Source organism: Mustela putorius, unplaced genomic scaffold (assembly GCF_011764305.1).
Source record: "Mustela putorius furo isolate JIRA1106 unplaced genomic scaffold, ASM1176430v1.1 tig00000827_pilon_pilon_pilon, whole genome shotgun sequence".
Lineage (NCBI taxonomy): Eukaryota > Metazoa > Chordata > Mammalia > Carnivora > Mustelidae > Mustela > Mustela putorius.
Genome location: NW_025421489.1, coordinates 8,727,663 through 8,749,691, shown reverse-complemented (window position 1 = coordinate 8,749,691; position 22,029 = coordinate 8,727,663). Strand labels below are relative to the sequence as shown.

At 37.1% G+C, this 22,029-nt stretch overlaps 1 protein-coding gene across 1 annotated transcript in view; it reads left to right on the top strand.

Annotated features, from left to right (window-relative positions):
- MRC1 (mannose receptor C-type 1) overlaps positions 1-22,029 on the top strand; it is a 100,852-nt gene that overhangs the window by 29,928 nt on the left and 48,895 nt on the right. The window contains exons 6-9 of the mRNA XM_045085022.1: positions 1,869-2,015; positions 5,591-5,776; positions 14,176-14,333; positions 15,914-16,024. Coding sequence (XP_044940957.1) covers positions 1,869-2,015; positions 5,591-5,776; positions 14,176-14,333; positions 15,914-16,024 — 602 coding nt within the window. The remainder of the gene's footprint in view (positions 1-1,868; positions 2,016-5,590; positions 5,777-14,175; positions 14,334-15,913; positions 16,025-22,029) is intronic.

Below are 22,029 nucleotides of genomic sequence, written 5' to 3'. Positions count from 1 at the left end.
TTGAAAATAAGAAAGAAGCAAGCAAGCAAGCTAGCTAGCTAGCTCAGAATAGATGCCAAAACACAAAAGGGAAATTTTAGAGGATATATTTTGGTTTAAACTGATGTGCTTGTCCTATGAAATTCCACATCCGATGCATTCCTTCAGTGCAGAGTAACAGGGCTGTCACTAGAGTCAGCTTTGTTTTCCTCTACAATATGGGAACTAAACATTACGGTAGAGGAATATAAGATGTCTTTCTCGTGGGTGAGGTTTTGATTAGTCTGCCCACTCAGTCAAATTAAATTAGAGAATGCCAGTTGGGCTTAATCAGATCATTAAATAATAATGATTTTTTTAAGGAACTAGAGTTTATTTTTTGCTGCTGAATTATTGCATGTTTGGCAGGTCACTTTATTTATTATGCAATTTTGGAATAATTATTGTAATACTTAACCACTTGCATTCTAAGGGTTCAGTGAGAAAATTGGGGGGGCTAACTGCAGTGAAAATGAGGAATGAAATTAGAATATTGATGAGAAAGGAAAAGAAATGTCCTCCCTTATTAAACCAAATTCCTGAGAAATAAGAGGTACAAGGTTAAATCACCTCCTGAAATAATCTGAAACTCTCTGGAGAGTTTCTTCAAACTAAAATCAGAAACCTTGTAGAATATTAGAAGCTGTTATTGCATGAAATATTTGATTAAACATTCAGTTGTGTACTTACCAAGAAATACATCTATTAAAATACATTCACATTTAAAGTGAGGATATTTTACACAAATGCTGGAGAAGTGTGAACTAAAATCTATATCTATGGTAGCCATTTAAAGACAACTAATTGATATATTTAAGTTCTTATCATTGGCAGTGTTTTTCACTGTGCGCTCTTCCAAAACTTACAAAAAATGTTGACAAAAGCTTTATGGAGCAGGAGATACGGTTCCCATCTAACAGGAAGGCAAAGTGAGGTCCAGGTCCAGGTTATATACATGTCAGAGGTCACAAAACAGAATCATTAACAAAAGGTGTCTCATCAACCTGTCTTTAGGTGAGAGATGGCGCTAGTTTTCAGAACACTGGTTTTAACTAGTGAAATTCCTGTATTAACTAGTGAAAAGACATGAGAAATGTGGGCATTAATGTATCCGTTGCATTCCCAAAGGTGACTTTTTTTAAAGATTTTATTTATTTTTTTTTACATTGAGAGATCAAAAGTAGGCAGAGAGGCAGGCAGAGAGAGAAGGGGAAGCAGGCTCCCTGCTGAGCAGAGAGCCTGATGCAGGGCTGGATTTCAGGACCCTGAGATCATGACCTGAGTCGAAAGCAGGCACCCCTCAAAGTTGACTTTATCTGGTTCTTTTATCAATTTTCAGGAAGATATGGGATGATGGGTTAGTGGTTAAAAATCTTCAGTGGGCTCGGTTGAAAATCGTGAGGAAGAGTCTTGAGTTTGGGGTGGACTTTATCAGTGTTTCCTATGCCCTGTTGCTTCTCAAGCTCCCAAGCTCCCTTCCCCAGTCTTTCTCCTCTTTGCTGTCTTCCTCTGCCATCTCCTCTCTCCAGATGGATCAAGTCCTACCATGTTCAGAAATTCTCTAGTTTGCTCCTCGCTGTTAGCCTTACGTAGGTATTTACAATGTTTAATGTGGTTGGTTTAGGACATTGTGTGTTTTGCATTTTGTTAGTTACTTCTAGATTGATTATACATAACAAAACCCAATGTGAAGATTGTTTAGGATTATAAAGTCTAGCTTTATTGTCCATATTGTGAAATGAGTTATTTCAAAGAAGTGAACTTGTATAATCAACATTTTAGACACTAGAGCGACCCAGCGATAAGAAAAGAAATAGATACTCAACTTTGATTTTTCCTTTTCCCCAAAGGAAGTCCATCAACAGAACCTGGAAAAAGCTGTGTGTCACTAAATCCTGGGAAAAATGCTAAATGGGAAAATCTGGAATGTGTTCAGAGACTAGGCTATATTTGTAAAAAGGGCAACACAAGTTTGAATTCTTTTGTGATTCCCTCTGGTAAGTGATCTATTTGGTCTGAAGTATAGAAGATACTTTAATTGAAAGAAGAAAATTATAGACAAGCACAACTGTATGAAATGACAGGTTTTGTTGATAATTTATGGAGTAAACGTAGTCATAGGCCTCCGGAATTTCTTTTTGTTGGTTACTAGTAATGGTCACTAACATTTCCTGAGTGTGCTGTGGTGTTTAGGCTTGTACAAAGCCTTTGAAAGAACATAAATAGGAATTCTAGCCTCATAGCAGCCCTATGAGCAAGGCATTATTATTCACACATTCTCAGTGAGGAAGAGGATATTCAGAGGATATATAAAACTTGCACATGTGACAAAACAGGAATACAAACTAGGAAATAAATATCTGCAAAGGATGTTTTTATTATATTCTGGCTATTTAAGGATTTATCTGGGCTCTCGTGCCGTAAGTTTAGCGTCTTCAGTGGAAGTCTTCACAGAAATGGGACAAAACATCCAAAAATACTAACTGAATTTTATATATTGGCTAGACTCTGGGAAAAGAAGTCAATTATGCTCTCTCTTATAATTTTATAGAAGAATTAAGTTACTAACACAAGAATGCACCCTTTTTTCAAATTGACAGAAAGCAGACAACCCTCATTTTTCACTATCAGCAGTTTTTGGAGAGACCTTTAATACTTTAGAGGGATGTACGTATGTATGTGTGTATTCTGCTTGAGAAATCTGACAGTATGGCATTCTTGACTTCTCTCCTTGACTTCTAAAGTTAAAAAAAAGTTGACTTTAAAATATGATTGACATGGTTGGAAAATCAAAATTTATAAAGTGATAGAAAATAATATCATTTTCCTTCTACCTCTTAACCTCTAACACCTAGTTCTCGTCCCTGGATAAATAACTGTTTCTGGGTGTTTATCCTTATCTGGTTAGTCTATAAATATATAAACAAATATGTTTATGATTATTTCTATCTGCTTTATACAAATGGTAGCATACAATACATATCTTTTTCACCTTTTTCAGATAAAAAATGTGGACATCTTTCCATATGTACAAAAATAGCTTTTTGGTTTATTTTTATGACTCATAATAGACATTAGAGAGAGACCATGTATATTTTTGACCAGTCACCTAATAATGGACCTTCAATTTTCTTCTGATTTTTTATTTTTACAAACAATCCTACAGTGAATAATTTTATACACATGTCATTTCATGTGTGTGATCATTCCCAGAAGTGTAGTTGCTAGACCAAAAAGTAGGTGTATTTGCAATTTTTAAAATATTTATTAACATATAATGTATTATTTGCCCCAGGTATACAGGTCTGTATTTGCAATTTTAATAGAGATAGAAATGATCATGATCTCCAGTGGGTACAGACAATGGTCCTGGTTCTTGGGTTTGATGATATTATGACTAGAAACATGTGTCTGGGAGACCTAAATCATTTTGTACTTCATCTTCTCTATTCCTCCCATAGGAGAAAAAGTATAATTCTTTCTCCTTGGATAAAGTCATACAGTTCTCCTTCTGAAGACTTGGAATTACCATGTAGGGGGAGATGAGAATGCTTTTTTAAATAGTTTCTCTGGTACAGGAAGCAGAATTCTGGAACTTAGCCTTGTTACTTAACTCCCAGTTTTGGGTTCCTCATCTGTAACAGGAAATATTAATACCTGTTTTGCCTGTGAAAATGTGTTCATACTGTCAAGCATTCCATAAATTAGCATAATTTCTCTACTATCCCCCACCTCATTTTACTTGCTAACCTTCATTTGACATGGGGTTTTGAATTTTCTGTATTTCCTGGATGAATCATTCTGTCTTATCTATAAATTCAAATAAATCACAGAGGAAAATCCTGTGAGAGTTAAAATTATGCAGTGCACATGACTGGTGACCCCCTGGGGCAAGTGTTCTACCTTGTACCCTGTTGGTCCCTGCAATGCTACCCTGTTTGCCATAATTCCTGGGATCCTAGAACCACACCGTCACATGACCCCCCAACCACAAGTGGCCACTGAGAGCATGAAGCAGGGCTGGTTTGACCTGAAATGTGCTCTAAGTGTGTAAAATGCATATAGCCTTTCCAAGACTTCCCACACAAACGAGTAAAAATATCTCGTGACTTCTTTTTTATTGATTACGTGTTGAAATGATAATATTGGGGGTATACTGGGTTAAATAAAATAAATTATTAAAATTAAAGGTGCCTGTTTCTTTTTATTTTTATTTAACACAGCTGCCAGCAAATTTAAAACCATGTATGTGATTCTCATTCATGACTTACATCGTATCTCTGTTAGACAGTGTTGCTCCACAGGAACGAGAGATCTTTTCTGGCTGCTCCTTGGACCTCCTTTTCCTTGGCCGTCTTCATGTTTTAAGATATTTTTAAAGGTCATTGGTTCAGTTTTTGAAGGCCTCAGCACTTACTGACTTTATTTTCAGCATCCCAGATAGCGAGATCAAAATATCCCACCAGAGGGCTCCAGAGTTATAGTAATTTTTTTTTTAAATGTAAGTAGAAGTGTAGAATATCTAAACTGTATTGAGGGGCTGGGATTTTTTAAGCATGTGCATGTTTTCTATGATGATAATGCAGTGCTTGGTCATCATGCGTGACTGTTTACTTACATGACTCCTGTAAACAGAATCTGGGACCCAAACATGTGGCAGACAGTCCTGGTCTATAGGGAAAAAGGGCTTTAAGGGATTCATTAAATAACACACATTTACCATACTGAGCATATGCTAAGGTAGCATGCTGAGAACATTCACTACCAAACATGTATAAATTAACATTCATGTGGTTAAGTAAGGTGCATTGCTAACTTGCAGTTTGAAAGAGTATCAATAAATGGTAATGATAAGCTGTTGCATATCCAATATATTTTCTCAACCTACATTCATTACACCAGCCCTGTGCCAACCCCCATGCCAGTCCTAGGGCATACAAGGATGAATTACATGAGTTTCTGCCCTCAAATGTCTTTCCTTTCCCTTTCGCCAGCTCAATACTATTACAGTTCATTTTTGCAACATGAAGTCACGATTTATGAGATTTAACCCTAACTCTTAGTAGCAATAATTAGGATGTTGGCCACTATTGCTCATTGACTTAATAATAATTATTGTGGTGTTTGTAATTGATATAACATTATCTTAAATGGTTTCTAGTCTAGAAGAACACAGTGAGGATAAATAGCTTCCTGTTAGTATTGCTATCAATATTGAAACGTTTTCAGACATACGGATCCTTTGGTTCCTGTCATGTGACTTGCCCAAGATCATATGACCTGTGGCAAAATCAAAAGACTTCTGAATCTAAATCCCTTCGCTCACAACAGTATCATATGCCATCTTGCAGGAGCAAGCCAGAGGCCATGCAAAGGCACAGGTGGTCAGCTCATGCTCTGGTAGTTTCTGTGGGCTTTTGGTGGCTCTTCTGCCCGCACCTAGTTTATCTTTTGTGAATATGCATGCCAAAAGCGAAAAATAAATATTACCTTTAAATGTTTACTATGAATTGTTTTGTGTATCAAATGATAGAAAATTTTGTTATAATTTTTAAAACTCTTTTTTCTCTAGAAAGTGATGTGCCCACTAACTGTCCAAGTCAGTGGTGGCCATATGCAGGTCACTGCTACAAGATTCACAGAGAGGAGAAGAAAATCCAAAGAGATGCCTTGACTGCATGTCGGAAGGAAGGTGGCGATCTAGCCAGCATCCACAGCATCGAGGAATTTGACTTTATCATCTCCCAACTGGGATATGGTGAGAAATCTACAACAGTAATACACTTCCCTCTCTCCCCAACTCTCCATCCATCTCTGGAATTTAATCATTATCCATTTAATTACAAATGTTATGATTTAATAGTTTTAATTTAATAAAATTAGTGAGATTATTTACTGCATACAATAAATATTAATCATGTATAAAAAGTAAAAATTGTTTAGAAATTTAAAGAATTTTTAAAATATTTTATTTATTTATTTGAGAAAGAGAGAGAGAGAGAGCATGGGGGTGTGGGGCGAGGGAGAGAGAGAATCCCAAACAGATTCTTCACTAAGCATGGAGCCCAATGCGGGGCTTGATCCCAGGATTCTTGAGATCATGACCTGAGCTGAAATCACGAGTTGAACACTGAACTGACTGATCCACCCAGGCATCCCGAGATTTAAAGAATTTTTATTCAAGAGATGATTTGATTAATTTTTCTTTTAATATGCAATCAATTGACAGTTTTTTTTTAAAGATTTTATTTATTTATTTGACAGAGAGAGATCACAAGTAGGCAGAGAGTTGGGCAGAGAGAGAAGGGGAAGCAGGCTCCCTGCTGAGCAGAGAGCCTGATGTGGGGCTCGATCCCAGGACCCTGAGATCATGACCTGAGCCGAAGGCAGCGGCTTAATCCACTGAGCCACCCAGGCGTCCCTCAATTGACAGTTTTAAAAATCTGATTTTTCTCTATATAATCGCATTCAGAGCAGTCTACCTTAGATTTGCCAGTAATGCTCCAGTTATTAGAAGTAGTGGTGCGTATGTATTTTCTTTTCTTTTTTTTTTTAATGATCTTTTTTTTTTAAAATTTTTTATTTTTTATAAACATGTATTTTTATCCCCAGGGGTACAGGTCTGTGAATCACCAGGTTTACACACTTCACAGCACTCACCAAAGCACATACCCTCCCCAATGTCCATGGTGGGATTATGTATTTTCTTTTTTAATGCCATGTTTACTCTCACCAGAAACATCTCTAAATAAACCATCTCTTACTCCGGACTTTATTTTCTTTTTTAACCTAGCTACCGCTGCTATGGTGTTGAGCATAGCAGGATAGTTTATTGGGGTGGTTAGGTGTTGGCCTCCAACTTTTAAAGAAATGTATGCCTCAATTTTAGGTACATAAGGATTCTAAAGAAAATGTACTGAACAAAATTTTGTAAAGGTTTCAAAAATCAGTTCTATCAAAAACAAAACAAAGCAAAGCAGAACAAAACAAACCCCAAAAACAAAACCAGGGAAAAGGAGTTAGGAACAACTCCTCCTGGAGAAGAGGCAGGCGAGGAGGAACAGAGCGCTAACTGGCAAGCAGGGGTACCTGCTGGTTAAATGCTGATCATTTTCTGCTTCCCCCCAAGCCTGCTGACTAGCCGCAGCTGTTCATTTCCAGCCAGCAAAACAAGAGGAAATGGATGGTGGCGATGGTGGGGACGGCTTCCTGACGTTTATTGCCTGAAAATTGATAGGAGTCAGGGTTGGGGGAGGAGGGGCGAAGGAAAATACAGTTGACAAAGAGACGGGAATTAGCAGCGTAGTCGCAGAGAGCAGTTGCAAAGACCCCAAAACATCAGGGCCTCTAACACTTGTGCCAAATGGGATTCTTTCTCTTCTGTGTACTTCCCTCGGTTTAATAGACCCTGATAATAGCCTGCGGCAGCCTGTAAACAATTTCTTGATATTCTCTGCTTACCCATTCTGGAGAATTCAGACCAGACGATAATAATGTAAGCAGGACTGATGTGTCTGAATAATAGCATGGCATACAAGTCACAATGCTTACAGCAGGTAATAAAGTTTGCAGATGAATCACTGGAGACCAGATTAGTTAAGGGGCTGTAGTGCCAAAGTGCAAAATTTTCTTTACTTTCTATAACATGTTATAGTAATAGGAAAAGCTGGTATGTTTATTGCTCTGGTTATGTAAGGAAGTTGGCTGACAAAGGTAGCCTTTATTAATATTTTTATTGAAATATAATTGACATACATTTTGTTAGTTTCAGGTAATGATTCCACAACTGTGAAGTGATCACCACAATATACCTAGCTACCAATATTGACTGTGGTCACCCTGCTGCGTATTCCATCTCCTCGACTTATTAATTTTATCACTGGAAGTTTGTACCTCTTTTTTAAAAAAGATTTTATTTATTTATTTGAGAGAGAGAGGAAAAAAAATGAGTGAGGGAGGGGCAGAGTATAAGCAGACTCCCTGCTGAGTGGGGAGCCCATCACAGGGCTTAATCCCAGGACCCTGAGATTGTGACCTAACACTTAACTGACTGAGCCACCCAGGTGCCCCTGAAGTTTCTATCTCTTGTTCCTCTCACCCATCTCACCTTAACACCCCGCTCTCTCCTTTACGTCTGGCAACCACAAATCTATTCTATGTATGGGTTTTGTTTTGTCTGTTCCTTTGTTTTGCTTTTTCGATTTCACATATAAGTGAGATCAAATGGTATCTGTCTCTGTCTGACTTAGTTCACTGAGCATCATGTCCTCAAGGTCCATCCATGTCATTGTGAATGGAAAGATTTTATTCTTTTTTATGGCTTTATAGTATCCGTGTGTGTGTGTGTACAGATTGGAATACATATATATGCAGTATCTTCTTCATTTATTCATCCATTGATAGACACTAACGCTGCTTCTATATCTTGGCTGTTGTAGATTATGTTGCAATGAACATTGAGGGCGCATATGTCTTTTTAGTTAGTGTTTTTTTCCTTTGGATAAATGCCCAGAAGTGGAATTACTGTATCATATGGTAGTTCTATTTTTAATTCATTGAGAAACCTCCATACTGTTTTCCAAGGTGGTGACACCAATTTATGCTCCTACCAACAGCACAGGAGGGTTCCCTTTTTTCCATGTTGCTGCCAATACTTGTTATTTCTTGTCCTTTTGATAATAATCATTCTGGCAGGTGTTAAGTAATATTTCATTGTGGTTTTAATTTGTATTTCCCTGATGATTGGTGGTTTTGAGCATCTTTTCATGTGTCTTTTAGCCATATGGATGTACTCTCTGGAAAAATGTCTATTCAGATGCTTTGCCTATTTTTAAATCAGATTTTTTTGTTGTTGTTACTGAACTGTATGAATTCTTTACATAGTTTAGATATAAACCCTTAATGAATATACGGTTTGCAAATATCTTCTTCCATTCAGTAGGTTGTCTTTTCATTTTGTTGATGCTTTCCTTTGCTATGCAGAAGCTTTTTAGGTTGAGGTAGTCTTTTGTTTACTTTTGCTTTTGTTGCCATTGCCTTTGTGTCATATCTCAAAACATACTGCCAAGAACAATGTCAAGGAACTTACTGCTTATATTTCTTCTCAGAGTTTTATGGCTTCCAGACCTATATTTAAGTCTTTACTTTGAATTAATTTGTGTGTATGGTGTAAGGTAGTGGCCCTATTTCATTCTTTTGTCAGTGGCTTCCAGTTTTCCTAACAACATTTACTGAAGAGAGTATCCTTTCCTCATTGTATGCTTACCATCTTTGTTGTAAATTAATTGACTATGTGTGTGTGGGTTTATTTCTGGGCTGTCTCTTCTGTTCCACTGTTCTGTGTCTGCTTTTATGCAGATACAATGCCATTTTGATTATTTGGCTTTGTCATATAGTTTGAAATCTGGGAGTGTGATACCTTCAGCTTTGTTCTTTCTCAAGATTACTTTGGCTATTTGGGGTCTTTTGTGGTTCCAGACAAATTTTAGGTTTGTTCTATTTCTGTGAAAAATGCCATTGATATTTTGATAGGGATTACATTGACTCTGTATATTGCTTTGGGTAACAGGGATGCTTTTATAATATTAATTCTCTAATCCATGAGCATGGACTATCTATCTCTTTATTTGTGTTTTCTTCAATTTCTTTCATCAAGTCTTATAATTTTCAGTATAGAGGTCTTTTACTTTCCTGGTTAAATTATTCCTACGTATTTTATTGTTTTTGATGCAACTGAAAATGGGATTGTTTTCTTAATTTCTCTTTCTTATAGTTCATTGTTAGTATATAAAAAGGAAACAGTTTTATATATTGATTTTGTATCATGCAACTTTAATTTGTTTCCTAGTTTTAGCAGTTTTTTTTGGTGGATTCTTTAGGGTTGTCTATAAAATCATGTCATTGAAAATAGTGATAATTTTGTTTCTTCCTTTCTAACTTAGGTGCCTTTTATTTCTTATTTTTTCCTAAGTTCTGGCTAGGACTTCCAATATTATGTTGAGTAAAAATGGCAAAAGTGGTCATCTTTGCCTTTTTCCTATTCTTAAGGGAAAAGCTTCCAGCTTTCCACCATTGAATATGTTAGTTGTGGACTCACCATATAAGACCGTTATTATGTTAAGGTACATTCTGTCTATTCTCAATTGACTGATTTTATCATAAATAGATACTGATTTTGTCAATTACTTTTTCTGTCTCTATTGAGATGTTAATATGATTTATTTTATTTTTATTTTAGAGAGAGAGAGCAAGTGTAAATGGAGAGGGGCAGAGGGAGAGTAAGAATCTTTTTTTTTTTTAAGTTTTTATTTAAGAGAGTGAGAGAGCACAAGCAGCAGCAACAGCAGAGGGAGAGGGAGAAGCAGGCTCCCCTCTGAGTAGGGAGCCTGTTGTGGGACTCAATCCCAGGATCCTGGGATCATGAACCAAGCTGAAGGCAGATGCTTAACCAACTGAGTCACCCAGGTGTCCTGAGAGGGAGAATCTTAAGCTTGTATTGCTATGAAATTCCCTCTTGAATGTTTTTGCTGAATCACATGGATTTTGATATGTTTATTTATATTTCATTTTTCTAAAGGTATTTTTTGATTTCTTCTTTGATTTCTTCAGTGACTTATTGGTTGTACAGTAGCATTATTTATTTATTTATTTATTTAGTAACAGGCTTTAAAATTACAACTTACATTGTAATTTTTCCAGTTTTCTTTTTGTAGTTGATTTCTGATTTCGTACCACTGTGTTTGTAAAAGAAGCTTGATACGATTTCAGCCTTCTTAGATTTATTGAGACTTATTTCGTGGCCTAGCATATGACCTATCTTCGAGAATATTCCTTGTGCACGTCAGAAGAATGTATATTCAGCTGTTTTGGGATGGAATGTTCTCTACATGTAAATTACTTATCTCCATTTCCTTAAGTTTTTTTTCTGGGATTTTTGTCTTGGATTTTTTTGTTTGTTTGTTTGTTTGGAACATATTCCTCTGTTTCCTCATTTTGTCTAACTCTATGTGTTTGATTCCATGTGTCAGGTGAAACAGCTATCTCTCTCAGTCTTAGAATGGTGTCCCTATGTGAGCAGTGATCCTTACCATTTAACTTTGCGGTAGTCATTAGCTGTTTCTTGAATTGTTTCTCCAATTGTTTCAAACATAATGGGGCCCAAAACATAGTCCCCCCTTACCGAAGCCCAGGTCCTATCTGGCAAAGATAGGCTGTGTTTGGGAGAACTGTGGAGAGGTGGAGTGCTACCTGCTGTTTGTGGGGGGCTGCAATAGTGGCCTGGGGGGGTGAGGCCCTCACCTGCCTCTGGCAGGGCTTCAGCATCAGTGTGGTGGGGTAGGCACTAGCTGGTTAGATTGACAGTGCAAAAATAGTGCCCACTGGTGCCACCATTACCAAACTAGAGCAAGAATGCAAAAATGAAATGGTGCCCTTTTGCAGTTTTCTTTAGAGATAGTTCCAGTAGACTTTTGCTCCTCTGACTTTTTTTTTTTTTTTTTTGACAGAGAGAGAGATCACAAGTAGGCAGAGAGGGAGGCAGAGAGAGAGGGGGAAGCAGGATCTCTGCTGAGCAGAGAGTCCAATGTGGGGCTCAATCCCAGGACCCCGAGACCATGACCTGCGCCAAAGGCAGAGGCTTAACCCACTGAGCCACCCAGGTGCCCCTGGCAGAATTTTTAAGATTAGCAAATGAATCTCAATTGCATATGGTCCAGGGTCTTTCCAAACTGCTGCTTTTGCCCTGGGTCTTGGGGTGAGTGAGTCTATATATCAGATCCTTAAGAGTAGAATCTCTATTCCCTAAGCCCTTTGGTTCTCTTGGATTTAAGCCCCATTGGTTTTCAAAACTATATATTTTGGAGACTCATCTATAATACACATCCTGATAGTTGGGGTGCCTGATGTGAGAAACAAAGCCCTCACTTGCTGGGAAGGAGGTCCACATTTATGAGACCCCTCCTGATGGTAGGTCACTACACCCTGGTAGGGTTTTTAGCCAGACTAGGTCTCTGCCTGCTACCCATCTCAGCATGGCCTTTTTATCCTTTGTTGAAGAGCAGTTGTTCAGCTAATTCTCAGGTTACTTTCAGAGGGAATTGTTCCATATATAGCTATAGATTTGTTGTAGGGTTAGTTCAGGGTCTTCTTATACAGCCATCTTGAACCACCTCTGGCAAAGATTGCTTTATAGTTCAACTTAAGAATTAATAAATTTTCACTAGGGAATATTCCCTTTTTTGATTATTGATAAAGCTTATTTATTTAAAACAATGAAAATAAATGTTGCTAAAGTTAAAAAAAATTATAAAATTATTGTTTCTAAATAAAAAGCCTAGAGAAACTTTTTAGGTAGTTGAGATAGCATCTTTTAAAAATATTTTTATATTAATTATAGAAATACAGTGGAGAAATTTGGACTTACACATATAAGTTATGACTACTTCAAGTAAAACAGCTTCCCTAACTGACTCATAACAATTGAGCTAACAATTTTTTACACTCGTGTATTATATATTTTTATAGAGTCTACCTTGTGCTTAGGAATTACAAAAACTAGACAAAGGTGCACAATTTAGTGAGAAAAAATATTTATAGGGAACTCTTTTTTTAAAAAATGATTTTATTTATTTATTTGACAGACAGAGATCACAAGTAGGCAGAGAGGCAGGCCAGAGACAGAGAGAGGGAGAAGCAGGCTCCCCGCTGAGCAGAGAGTCTGATGTGGGGCTCGATCCCAGGACCCTGGGATTATGACCTGAGCCGAAGGCAGAGGCTTAACGACTGAGCCACCCAGGCACCCCATGGAACTCTTAATACTTTATTTTAATTGTGGGACCTGAGGGTTTAGGTTTTTATTAGTCTTGAACCTAAATCCTGGAAGGACATGTGAGGTCATTTTGAAGCCTGTATTTGCTGCCCCAAAGATCATGATCTGCCATATTAAGTGAAAGGAAAAGGGGATCATCCTGGCAATGTCATTCCTGCCTCATGGCACTGGAAACATCTGTTGGGGCTGGCAATGAGCCAGTCAGGGACTTCTCCAAAAGCAAAGTTAAGTGACAACTTTTAGGAGGAAGAGATGAAACCATTTAGGGAAATTCCTATATAGTGTGGCATTTTCCTCATTTTCTACTACAACATCATCTTTATAATCCTTTGACAAGTAGTTTTATTTTTACCATTTAAAGAACATAAATCAGTCATTCATGATGAAATTTCCAATAGTACAAATTAAATAGATTCTGAATTATGTATACTTTCATTTTTTGAATTTGCAAATATTTATGTTTCTAGCTATGAAAACTTAGGCTTTAAATTTTGTCCCATTAGTTATAATACTTAGAATTTTTAGAATTCTAACTTCAGGTAAGGTCAGTAATCTTCATAGAATAAAACAAATGATCACACTTTATATCTGTACCTGGTTGTTTTTGAAAAAAAACCTTTGAGTTTTTCTGCTATTTTCTGGTGAAAATGGTTACAGATTCACTTATATTTATATACTAATAAATAAGTCCCAAATGTCAGGGAGACAGCTCAAACCCTCAGTTTATGTATGTTCTCACTCCTATTATAGATATTGAGCTTTTTTGTGTGAGTTTTTTTAAATTTTATTTTATTTTTTTCAGTAGTCAAAGCAGATATTGAGTTTTAACAGAAACACCTAGAATGTTGTTAATCACAACACAGTAATAAAATAGAAGTGGCATTTAATAATACTTTAAAACATTCATGAGATTTAATAATAGTCAAATAGAGTAATAGATAAGTTAGCTATCACATTTCTAACACTGTGAGTGCAGTTGTTATGGAAAGTTATTTATAACAAAAAAGGAGCTTCACAAGGTAGGGGATAATGAAGGACCAACTTCAGACTCATTTTACCAACTGCCAGAAGATATATTATACCCCCAAAATAAAAGAATAAAGTTGCATTCACAATGTAAATAGTACATTGTGCAATTAAACTAATTTTGACAACGTAAAATGTAGCTGACGTCTCAGATTAACACTCAAGAAGATGGTCTTTTATCCGTTATAATATTAAGGGAGTAGAACTTTTGTTAATAAAGCAGGGGACCTTCCTTTCCTGATAACCTCCCGATTTTTGGAAAGAAAACATATGTACATTACTTTTGTGTCTTTCTTCCTGTTTAGAGCCAAATGATGAGTTATGGATTGGCTTAAATGACATCAAGATTCAAATGTATTTTGAGTGGAGTGATGGGACCCCTGTCACATTTACTAAATGGCTCCGTGGGGAACCGAGCCATGAAAACAATAGGCAGGAAGACTGCGTTGTAATGAAAGGCAAGGTAAGGCAACTTTATTTGCTGATATCTAGCAAAAGCCAGAGGGTATTTTTCTTCCTGCCTCACTCACTACACATCACCATTTAGATTGGTATTAGTCTAGGTGATCTATCTGTATTTCAGTTGTTTAGCAAAGTCAAATTTTCAAGAGGACTACTAGAAAATCAACAGAGAGAAACTTTCAGTTCAAGGACAAAATTAACCAGTGACCCGTATTCATACTGTTCTTTTGCTGAGTTCTAAAGGGCAATACAAAGAGCTTGACTGAGCAAACGAGAGCTTTGGTTCTGTTTTGACTGGTTTCTCTGAGTTGATGTACTTAGGTCTGTTATGGGTTCCACAATCTGCACTCTGTATTTGGAGGGTTACCTATGTTATTTTAGGATACATGGAGATGTCACATATGAAAAAATTGTGTCTATGTCCTATACATGACTTTAGTGACTGAAGAATATCATCAAATTATCTTTTGCTAATGGGTAATGAACATGGTGGTTGAGAGGCTGGGTTTTGATGCATGGCTTATTTTCGCATTTATAAGATGGGCATAATAACTGTACCCAGCTTAATGGTAGATATAAGGATGGAATGGGTTAATGCATATAACAAGCACAATGACTGACCCAAACCTAATGTTCACTAGTTATAAGCTTCTGTTTCATCATGGGATTGTTTTCATTGTGACTAATTGAAAGCTTAAGAAAAAAGTAAGTGTGCTAACTATTGAAAGGGTAGGCCAAAGTGTGAAGGAAACCAGAAGGCATCATTCTTGTGAAGAACTGAAGGACAATATGGCTGAAAGCCCAGAGTAAGAGGTGGAAGGGTGGGTAAGAACACTAGCAACTGCTGAGGTGGAGAAAATATGCCTTTGTCCAGGAGTGGCAAGACCAATTTTTCAATTTAGAAATATTACTCTGGCTGAAGGTTGAGTACCAGATGGCAGTGGGTTGTTACTGAGTGAGAAATGAGGAATCAGAGGCAGACAATAGAGAAAACATTTTTCAAGGTGGTTAGTAGTTTTGTGAGGGAGAAGAGAGGCCATTTTGACGTGAGGTCTCTAAGGAAGGGGGAGTAGGTGCCATCTGAAGCAGAGTGGGAGGTAGAACCTTAGACCCAAGAGGACACTCATTAATATGAACTGGAAAAGGGAGGAGAGATGACTGGTTTCAGGTGTGTTTTCGAGTTTGGTGTGTTGGGTGAGGGAATTTTCTGGATGACTTTCTCTCTACTTGGTTAACTTGAAAACAGTCGACAGCAAAGGCTGCATGTAAACCTTCTTTTGGCACCACCACTTAAAGGCTGACAAGCTTTTTTAGTTTCTCTCTAGATTCTTCTACACAGTGGCAGGGATAGTTAAAATATAAAAACATATTGGGGAGCTTCAATCTCTTTCACATCTTTGCAGCCAGAACCAAATTTGCTGTTGACTTATAAAATGTCAATTTACCTTTCCTTTCAGAGATGCCATTTTTCTCTTAACAATCTTTGTTTTTCTTTCCTGAGGCCCAATTACAAGAAAACTGCCTCAGAGTCAAATATCTGATAATCACTATTATTTTTTTCTCTCTCTCTGCTTTCCACAGGATGGGTATTGGGCAGATCGGGCCTGCGAACGGCCTCTTAACTACATCTGTAAGATGAAATCTCAAACCCAGCCGTCGGGAACAGTGGAAGTAGAACAAGGCTGCCAGAAAGTGAGTATAGAGCATGGACGATAAGTTCAGACCCGAAAATATTATGTGATCTCTTGGCTTTAGTTTTTGGCGGTGTCATAGGTAGCCAAGTGTTCCAGCTGTTTAGATGTTCAACAGGTTCTTGTTAGGGTTTGGTATCACTGTTCTTCCTGAAGGCCTCTTCGGGTGTTCTCTGCAGTTACCGTGGCTGCATGTGGTCAGCAGCAACTTTCAGAATGCCATGGAAATTCTCCTACCCCAATGGGGGAACAAGAACAGAGAATAAAACCACATGCCCATGGAGCCTGGTAAGGGTAACAAGATTCAGGTCATGGAAAAGTGGTAGAAACATATCCAATAGATAACTGTTAAGTTTCAGATAGCAAACTATCCTGTCATTTTCTCCATTTATAAGGATGGCCTCCATGGAGGATGCTGCTTCTGGTGGGGATTCCTCCCAGAAGATCCCTTCAGCGGGAGGCAGTTGTGACTAGCTGGTGGTAGCTGGTGGTAACCATGGAGTAAACCACGCCAGCCACCTAAGCGTGTGTCATCTTTGCCTATACCTCAGTTTGTCGCCGCTCCCTGCATCTCTCTTAATACTCTGAGATTGAAGTAAAGGGTCTCTGTGAAACAATTTCTAAGAGCAGAAAGAAACTCCAAAATACAGGGTGTATGTTTATCATTTTCCTGTTTAACTGCTGAGTTGCTTGTCTTCCTCTTTCTTCCTTTCTCACTTCTCTTGGATAAAAATAAAATAGAAACTAAATCTCTTTCCAAGCTCGTCATGTTGTGATCAGATCATCTTGTCACAAACACCAGAAGGCTGAGAGTTCATGAAACATAATTTAGGACTGTCCAAATAAATCATCAAGAAACATGGAGCAGACACAAAATCAGAGACCATTAACGATATAGAGGATCTTTGTGATAAGTGCAATCCCTCCTTTAATTTTTATGTTCTGGAAATTCGGCCCAGAGAGGCTATGACTGTTTTGGAATGACAGAAACAAGACTAGAACCCTGGCCTCCTGACCCCATGTCTCACACTGAAACTACTGGGTTCACTGCCAGTGTGTTTACTTTTGCTTTGTCTAATCATATGGATATATGGGAGAGTGTGTATTATTGTAATTTTCTATAAATAAGAAATAATATTTAAATGTGATTACTTTTATACAATGGATCAAAGTTTGTATACATATAACAGTTATATAGATAATAAAAGTTTTATATATATATATATAATATGGTCTAGTAATTGTCATATCTATAATGTCTGATAAAATCCACTTTAATCTTAGGGTGGTAGTAAGATAAATAAGATAATATCCATAACTGTTTGTTGAGTGTATTTATTATGCTGCCAATGATCTTAAAGGATAAACATTATGTTCCTAAGTAGACAGGAGGAGAAACCGAAGCTCAGAGACATTAAATAATTTGGTCAGTTTAAAAATACCTCCTGTGGCTCAGAGGGCTGGAAGGATTCGAACATCGAACAACAACAACAAAATCCATTCACTAGGAAAGAAAGATACGACTGTTTCTTTTGTTTTTTTGTGAGTTTTGTTTGTTTGTTTGTTTTTGTTTTTTTCCTGTCTGGGTATAGACACTTGGTGGTGTGGAGACATTTTTGAGAATTCAAAACCACAGGTATATTATACAGATGTAGGATTCAGTTTTCAATTCATTGCTACCTTTGTGGGCAATCTGGGGCAAAGTGGTCCTGAGTCTCTGAGATTCCAGGATGTCTGACAGATACAAATGTTAAGCGGTTTTACATAGAAGTTTTCTTTACCCAGCTGACGAGTAATCTCCTGGATGAGTTTAAAATCTTGAAGTTATAGAATCTACTACCAGGAACTTTAGATGGTGAGATTAATGAATGTGACATTCAAACGAATGTGTTTTTAAATACTTACAGAAATGGAATGTGAGCGTGGAACCCTGGACCAACCAAGTTTTCTTATCAAGTACTTCATTATGATTCACTTCCAAATATTTTTTATTTCCGTTAAGATTTCTTTGATTCTTGAATTTAGAAGTGTGTGTGTGTGTGTGTGTGTGTGTTGATATTGGGTAGAGGTTTTGGTGGTAGTGATGGGAATTTTGTTTTTTAGTTTTTAAATAATTAGAAACTATTGATTTTAATTTCACTGTATTGTGATCATTAGTTGTGGTTATTGTTACTTGTTGAGGCTTTCTTCATGGTCTAATTCATAGTTTTGGTAAATTTTCAGTGGGGTTGAGCAGAATGACTTTTTTGGTAATTTTATTTTTAATTATTTTTATTTTTTAAATAAACATATAATGTATTATTAGCCCCAGGGGTACAGGTCTGTGAATCGCCAGGTTTATACACTTCACAGCACTCACCATAGCACATACCCTCCCTAATGTCCATAACCCCACCCCCCTTCCCCCAACCCCCCGCCCCCCAGCAACCCTCAGTTTGTTTAGTGAGATTAAGAGTCTCTTATGGTTTGTCTTGCGCCCAATCCCATCTTATTTCATTTATTCTTTTCCTACCCTCCAAACCCCCAACGTTGCATCTCCACTTCCTCATATCAGGGAGATCATATGATAATTGTCTTTCTCCGATTGACTTATTTTGCTAGGCATAATACCCTCTAGTTCCATCCACGTCATCACAAATGGCAAGATTTCATTTCTTTTGATGGCTGCATAGTATTCCATTGTGTATATATACCACCTCTTCTTTATCCATTCATCTGTTGATCGACATCTAGGTTCTTTCCATAGTTTGGCTATTGTGGACATTGCTGCTATAAACATTTGGGTGCACGTGCCCCTTTGGATCACTATGTTTGTATCTTTGGGGTAAATACCCAGTAGTGCAATTGCTGGGTCACAGGGTAGCTCTATTTTCAACTTTTTGAGGAACCTTCATGCTGTTTTCCAGAGTGGTTACACCAGCTTGCATTCCCACCAACAGTGTAGGAGGGTTCCCCTTTCTCCATATCCTCACCAGTATCTGTCATTTCCTGGCTTGTTAATTTTAGCCATTCTCACTGGTGTGAGGTAGTATCTCATTGTGGTTTTGATTTGTAAAACAGAATGACCTTTGATTGTTCAGTTCGGGGTCTATATATGTTAACTAGAAAAAAACTTAACAATTTATATTATTCAGATGTTCTATATTCTTAATATTCCTATTATTTTGTCTGCTCAAAAAATATTCTTGCACTTCTGTCATCTTTTGTTTTATATACTTTGATCTGTGTTATATATACTTTGTATATACACTGTGTTATATATACTTTGATCTTTGTTTTATTATACTTTGATCTGATATATCTTATTGATACATAGGTCCTTTAATTATGTAATTATTTTCCTTATTCATAATGCTTTTTTTTAACCATAAGGTCAACTTTAAATAATATCAGTATTTTCACAGAAGCTATATTTGCTTGGTATTTCCCTAGAATCTCTTTTTCCAACTAATTGTTTTTAATCATTCTATATCATGGAATGGTTCTTATAAATATGTATCTGCATTTTTACTTTTTATCTAATTTGAAGAACCCTGGCTTTTTATTGGCAAACATGAGTTTAGTTTTTTTGTTTTTTGTTTTTTGTTTTTTTCCTCATACTGATATATTTGCCTTTGTTTCTACCATCTTACTCTGAGCTCTATTTTATTTACTATTCTGATTTCTTTTCTCTCTTGTTTGTCCTTTCCTTCATTCCACTTGTCCTATTGAATGTTTTTGTGTTATTTTTAAGATTTTATTTATATATTTGAGAGAGAATGAGTGATAGAGAGCATGAGAGAGGAGGAGGTCAGAGGGAGAAGCAGACTCCCCAAGGAGCTGGGAGCCTGATGTGGGACTCGATCCTGGAAGTCCAGGATCATGACCTGAGCTGCTCAACCAACTGAGCCACCCAGGTGCCCCTATTGAATGTTTTGATCCCATTTTCCTCCTCTACAGGTTTGGGAATAATACATTTCACTTTTTTAAATGGTTAAACTTAGGTTTTTGTTTTTGTTTTGTTTTTTTTTTTAAGATTTTATTTATTTATTTGAGAGAGAGAGAGTATGAGCAGTGGGGAGAGGTAGAGGGAAAAGCAGATTCCCCGCCGAGCAGAGAGCCTGATACAGGGCTTCATCCCTGGGACCCTGGGATCATGACCTGAGCCGAAAGCAGATGGTTCACCAACTTGAGCCACCCAGGTATCCTAACCTTAGGTATTTAATATATATTTCTGACTTGAAGTTAAGCAGTATCTCTTCTGCTTCCTAAACAAAATGAAGTTCATTATTCCACTTAAACATGATTTTTTTTTTTTAATTTTAGAAATGTTAGACTCACAAGGAACTGAAAAAGAAAGTACAGAGAATTCCCCCATGCCATCTACTTTCTTCCCTCAAGTGAGAGCTTCTTATGTAGCAAGAGTGCAAACAGCTAGGTAACTGACATGGATACAGAATAATAACTAAACTATACATCATGTTAATTTCCCATTCCTTAACTTCCCACCTGTAATTAGCTATCTTTGCTATTTATACATTTAGACCTGTTCACTAAGGCATTTATTGGTTTCTTTGTTCAGTGTGACTTTCAGCCCATTTATTCCTCCTGACTTAAAATTCCTTCTTGCCAAAGTAAATCTTTTTGTGATCTTTTCCACTGGTGATACGGGAGTGGAAAACTCCCATCTTTATCTGAAAATGTCTTGTTCCATCATCACCTTATGTAATAATTTTAGGTAGCCTGCTTTAAAATGCTCAGTTGACAGCCATTTTCAGACCGTGCTATGTATATAACATTTCATTTTCTTCTAGCCTTTATTTTGCCATTGGAATTCCTGTTATTAGGATAATTCTTCTTTTTTAAAAAGTGGGTCCTCTCTGATTGATTTTAAGATCTACTCATTGGCTTTGTCATTCTGCTAGCTTTTAGCACAGTATGTTGAGATTTGGATTAATTCTCTTTTGTTTGGTACTCAATGTTCTTCAGTTTTAGAATTTGTCTCTTTTAATTCTTGAAAATTATCAGTCAGTAATTTTATTTGGTGATTCTGAAACTTTTCTTAGGTTGATTTTCAACCTTTTCATTCTATTTTTTGTGTTCTCTCTCTGTTTTTTAAAATCTCCTTCGTACACTCATCTCTCTGCTACATTCATTCATATGACTAATCTTTCTGAAACCACATTTTCTATATTTAATAAGGCCATTGAGTTTTAAACTTTATAGATTTCTTTTCTGGAAATTCTATTTTTTGTGTGTTCAGGTCCTCTTGTTCTTTGTTCATAGCATTTTGATCTTTAGTTATTGATTCTCCTTTTATCTTCTTTTGTTAAATCATCTGAGACTTTTTTTTTTTAAGATTTTATTCATTTACGAGAGAGAGAGAGAGCGCGCACAAGTAGGGTGGAGGGGCAGAGGAAGAGGGAGAAGCAAACTCCCCACCCCACAGAGAGCCCAACATGGGGCTCGAGTCCCAGGACCCTGAGATCACAATCCAGACTGAAGGCAGAAGCTTAACTGACTGAGCCACCCAGGCACTCCTGAAACATGCTTATTTTTGTTTGTTTGTTTGTTTGTTTCCAGATTGTTTTATTATGTTACATTTCTGACTTTCCCTTAAAATGAACCTCAGGTGATTTGTAAATTTTGACCATGATTAGTCCCAATCCCATATCCACCCTAAGCCTCAAAATTTGTCACAGTGTTTTTTTGTTTGTTTGTTTTGTTTTGTTTTAAGATTTTATTTATTTATTTGACACAGAGAGAGAGATCACAAGTAGGCAGACCAGCAGGCGGGGGCTGGGGGTGTGGGGGTGGGAAGCAGACTCCCTGCTGAGCAGAGAGCCGGATATGGGGCTTGATCCCAGGACCCTGAGATCATGACCCAAGCCAGAGGCAGAAACTTAATCCACTGAGCCACCCAGGCACCCTTCAAAAGTCATAGTCTTACATGACCTGTGTTGTGGAAATATTTCTATTGTGTGGTTCTACATTTTACTTTTCTGAGTGTCTAGGAATTTCTCCTTT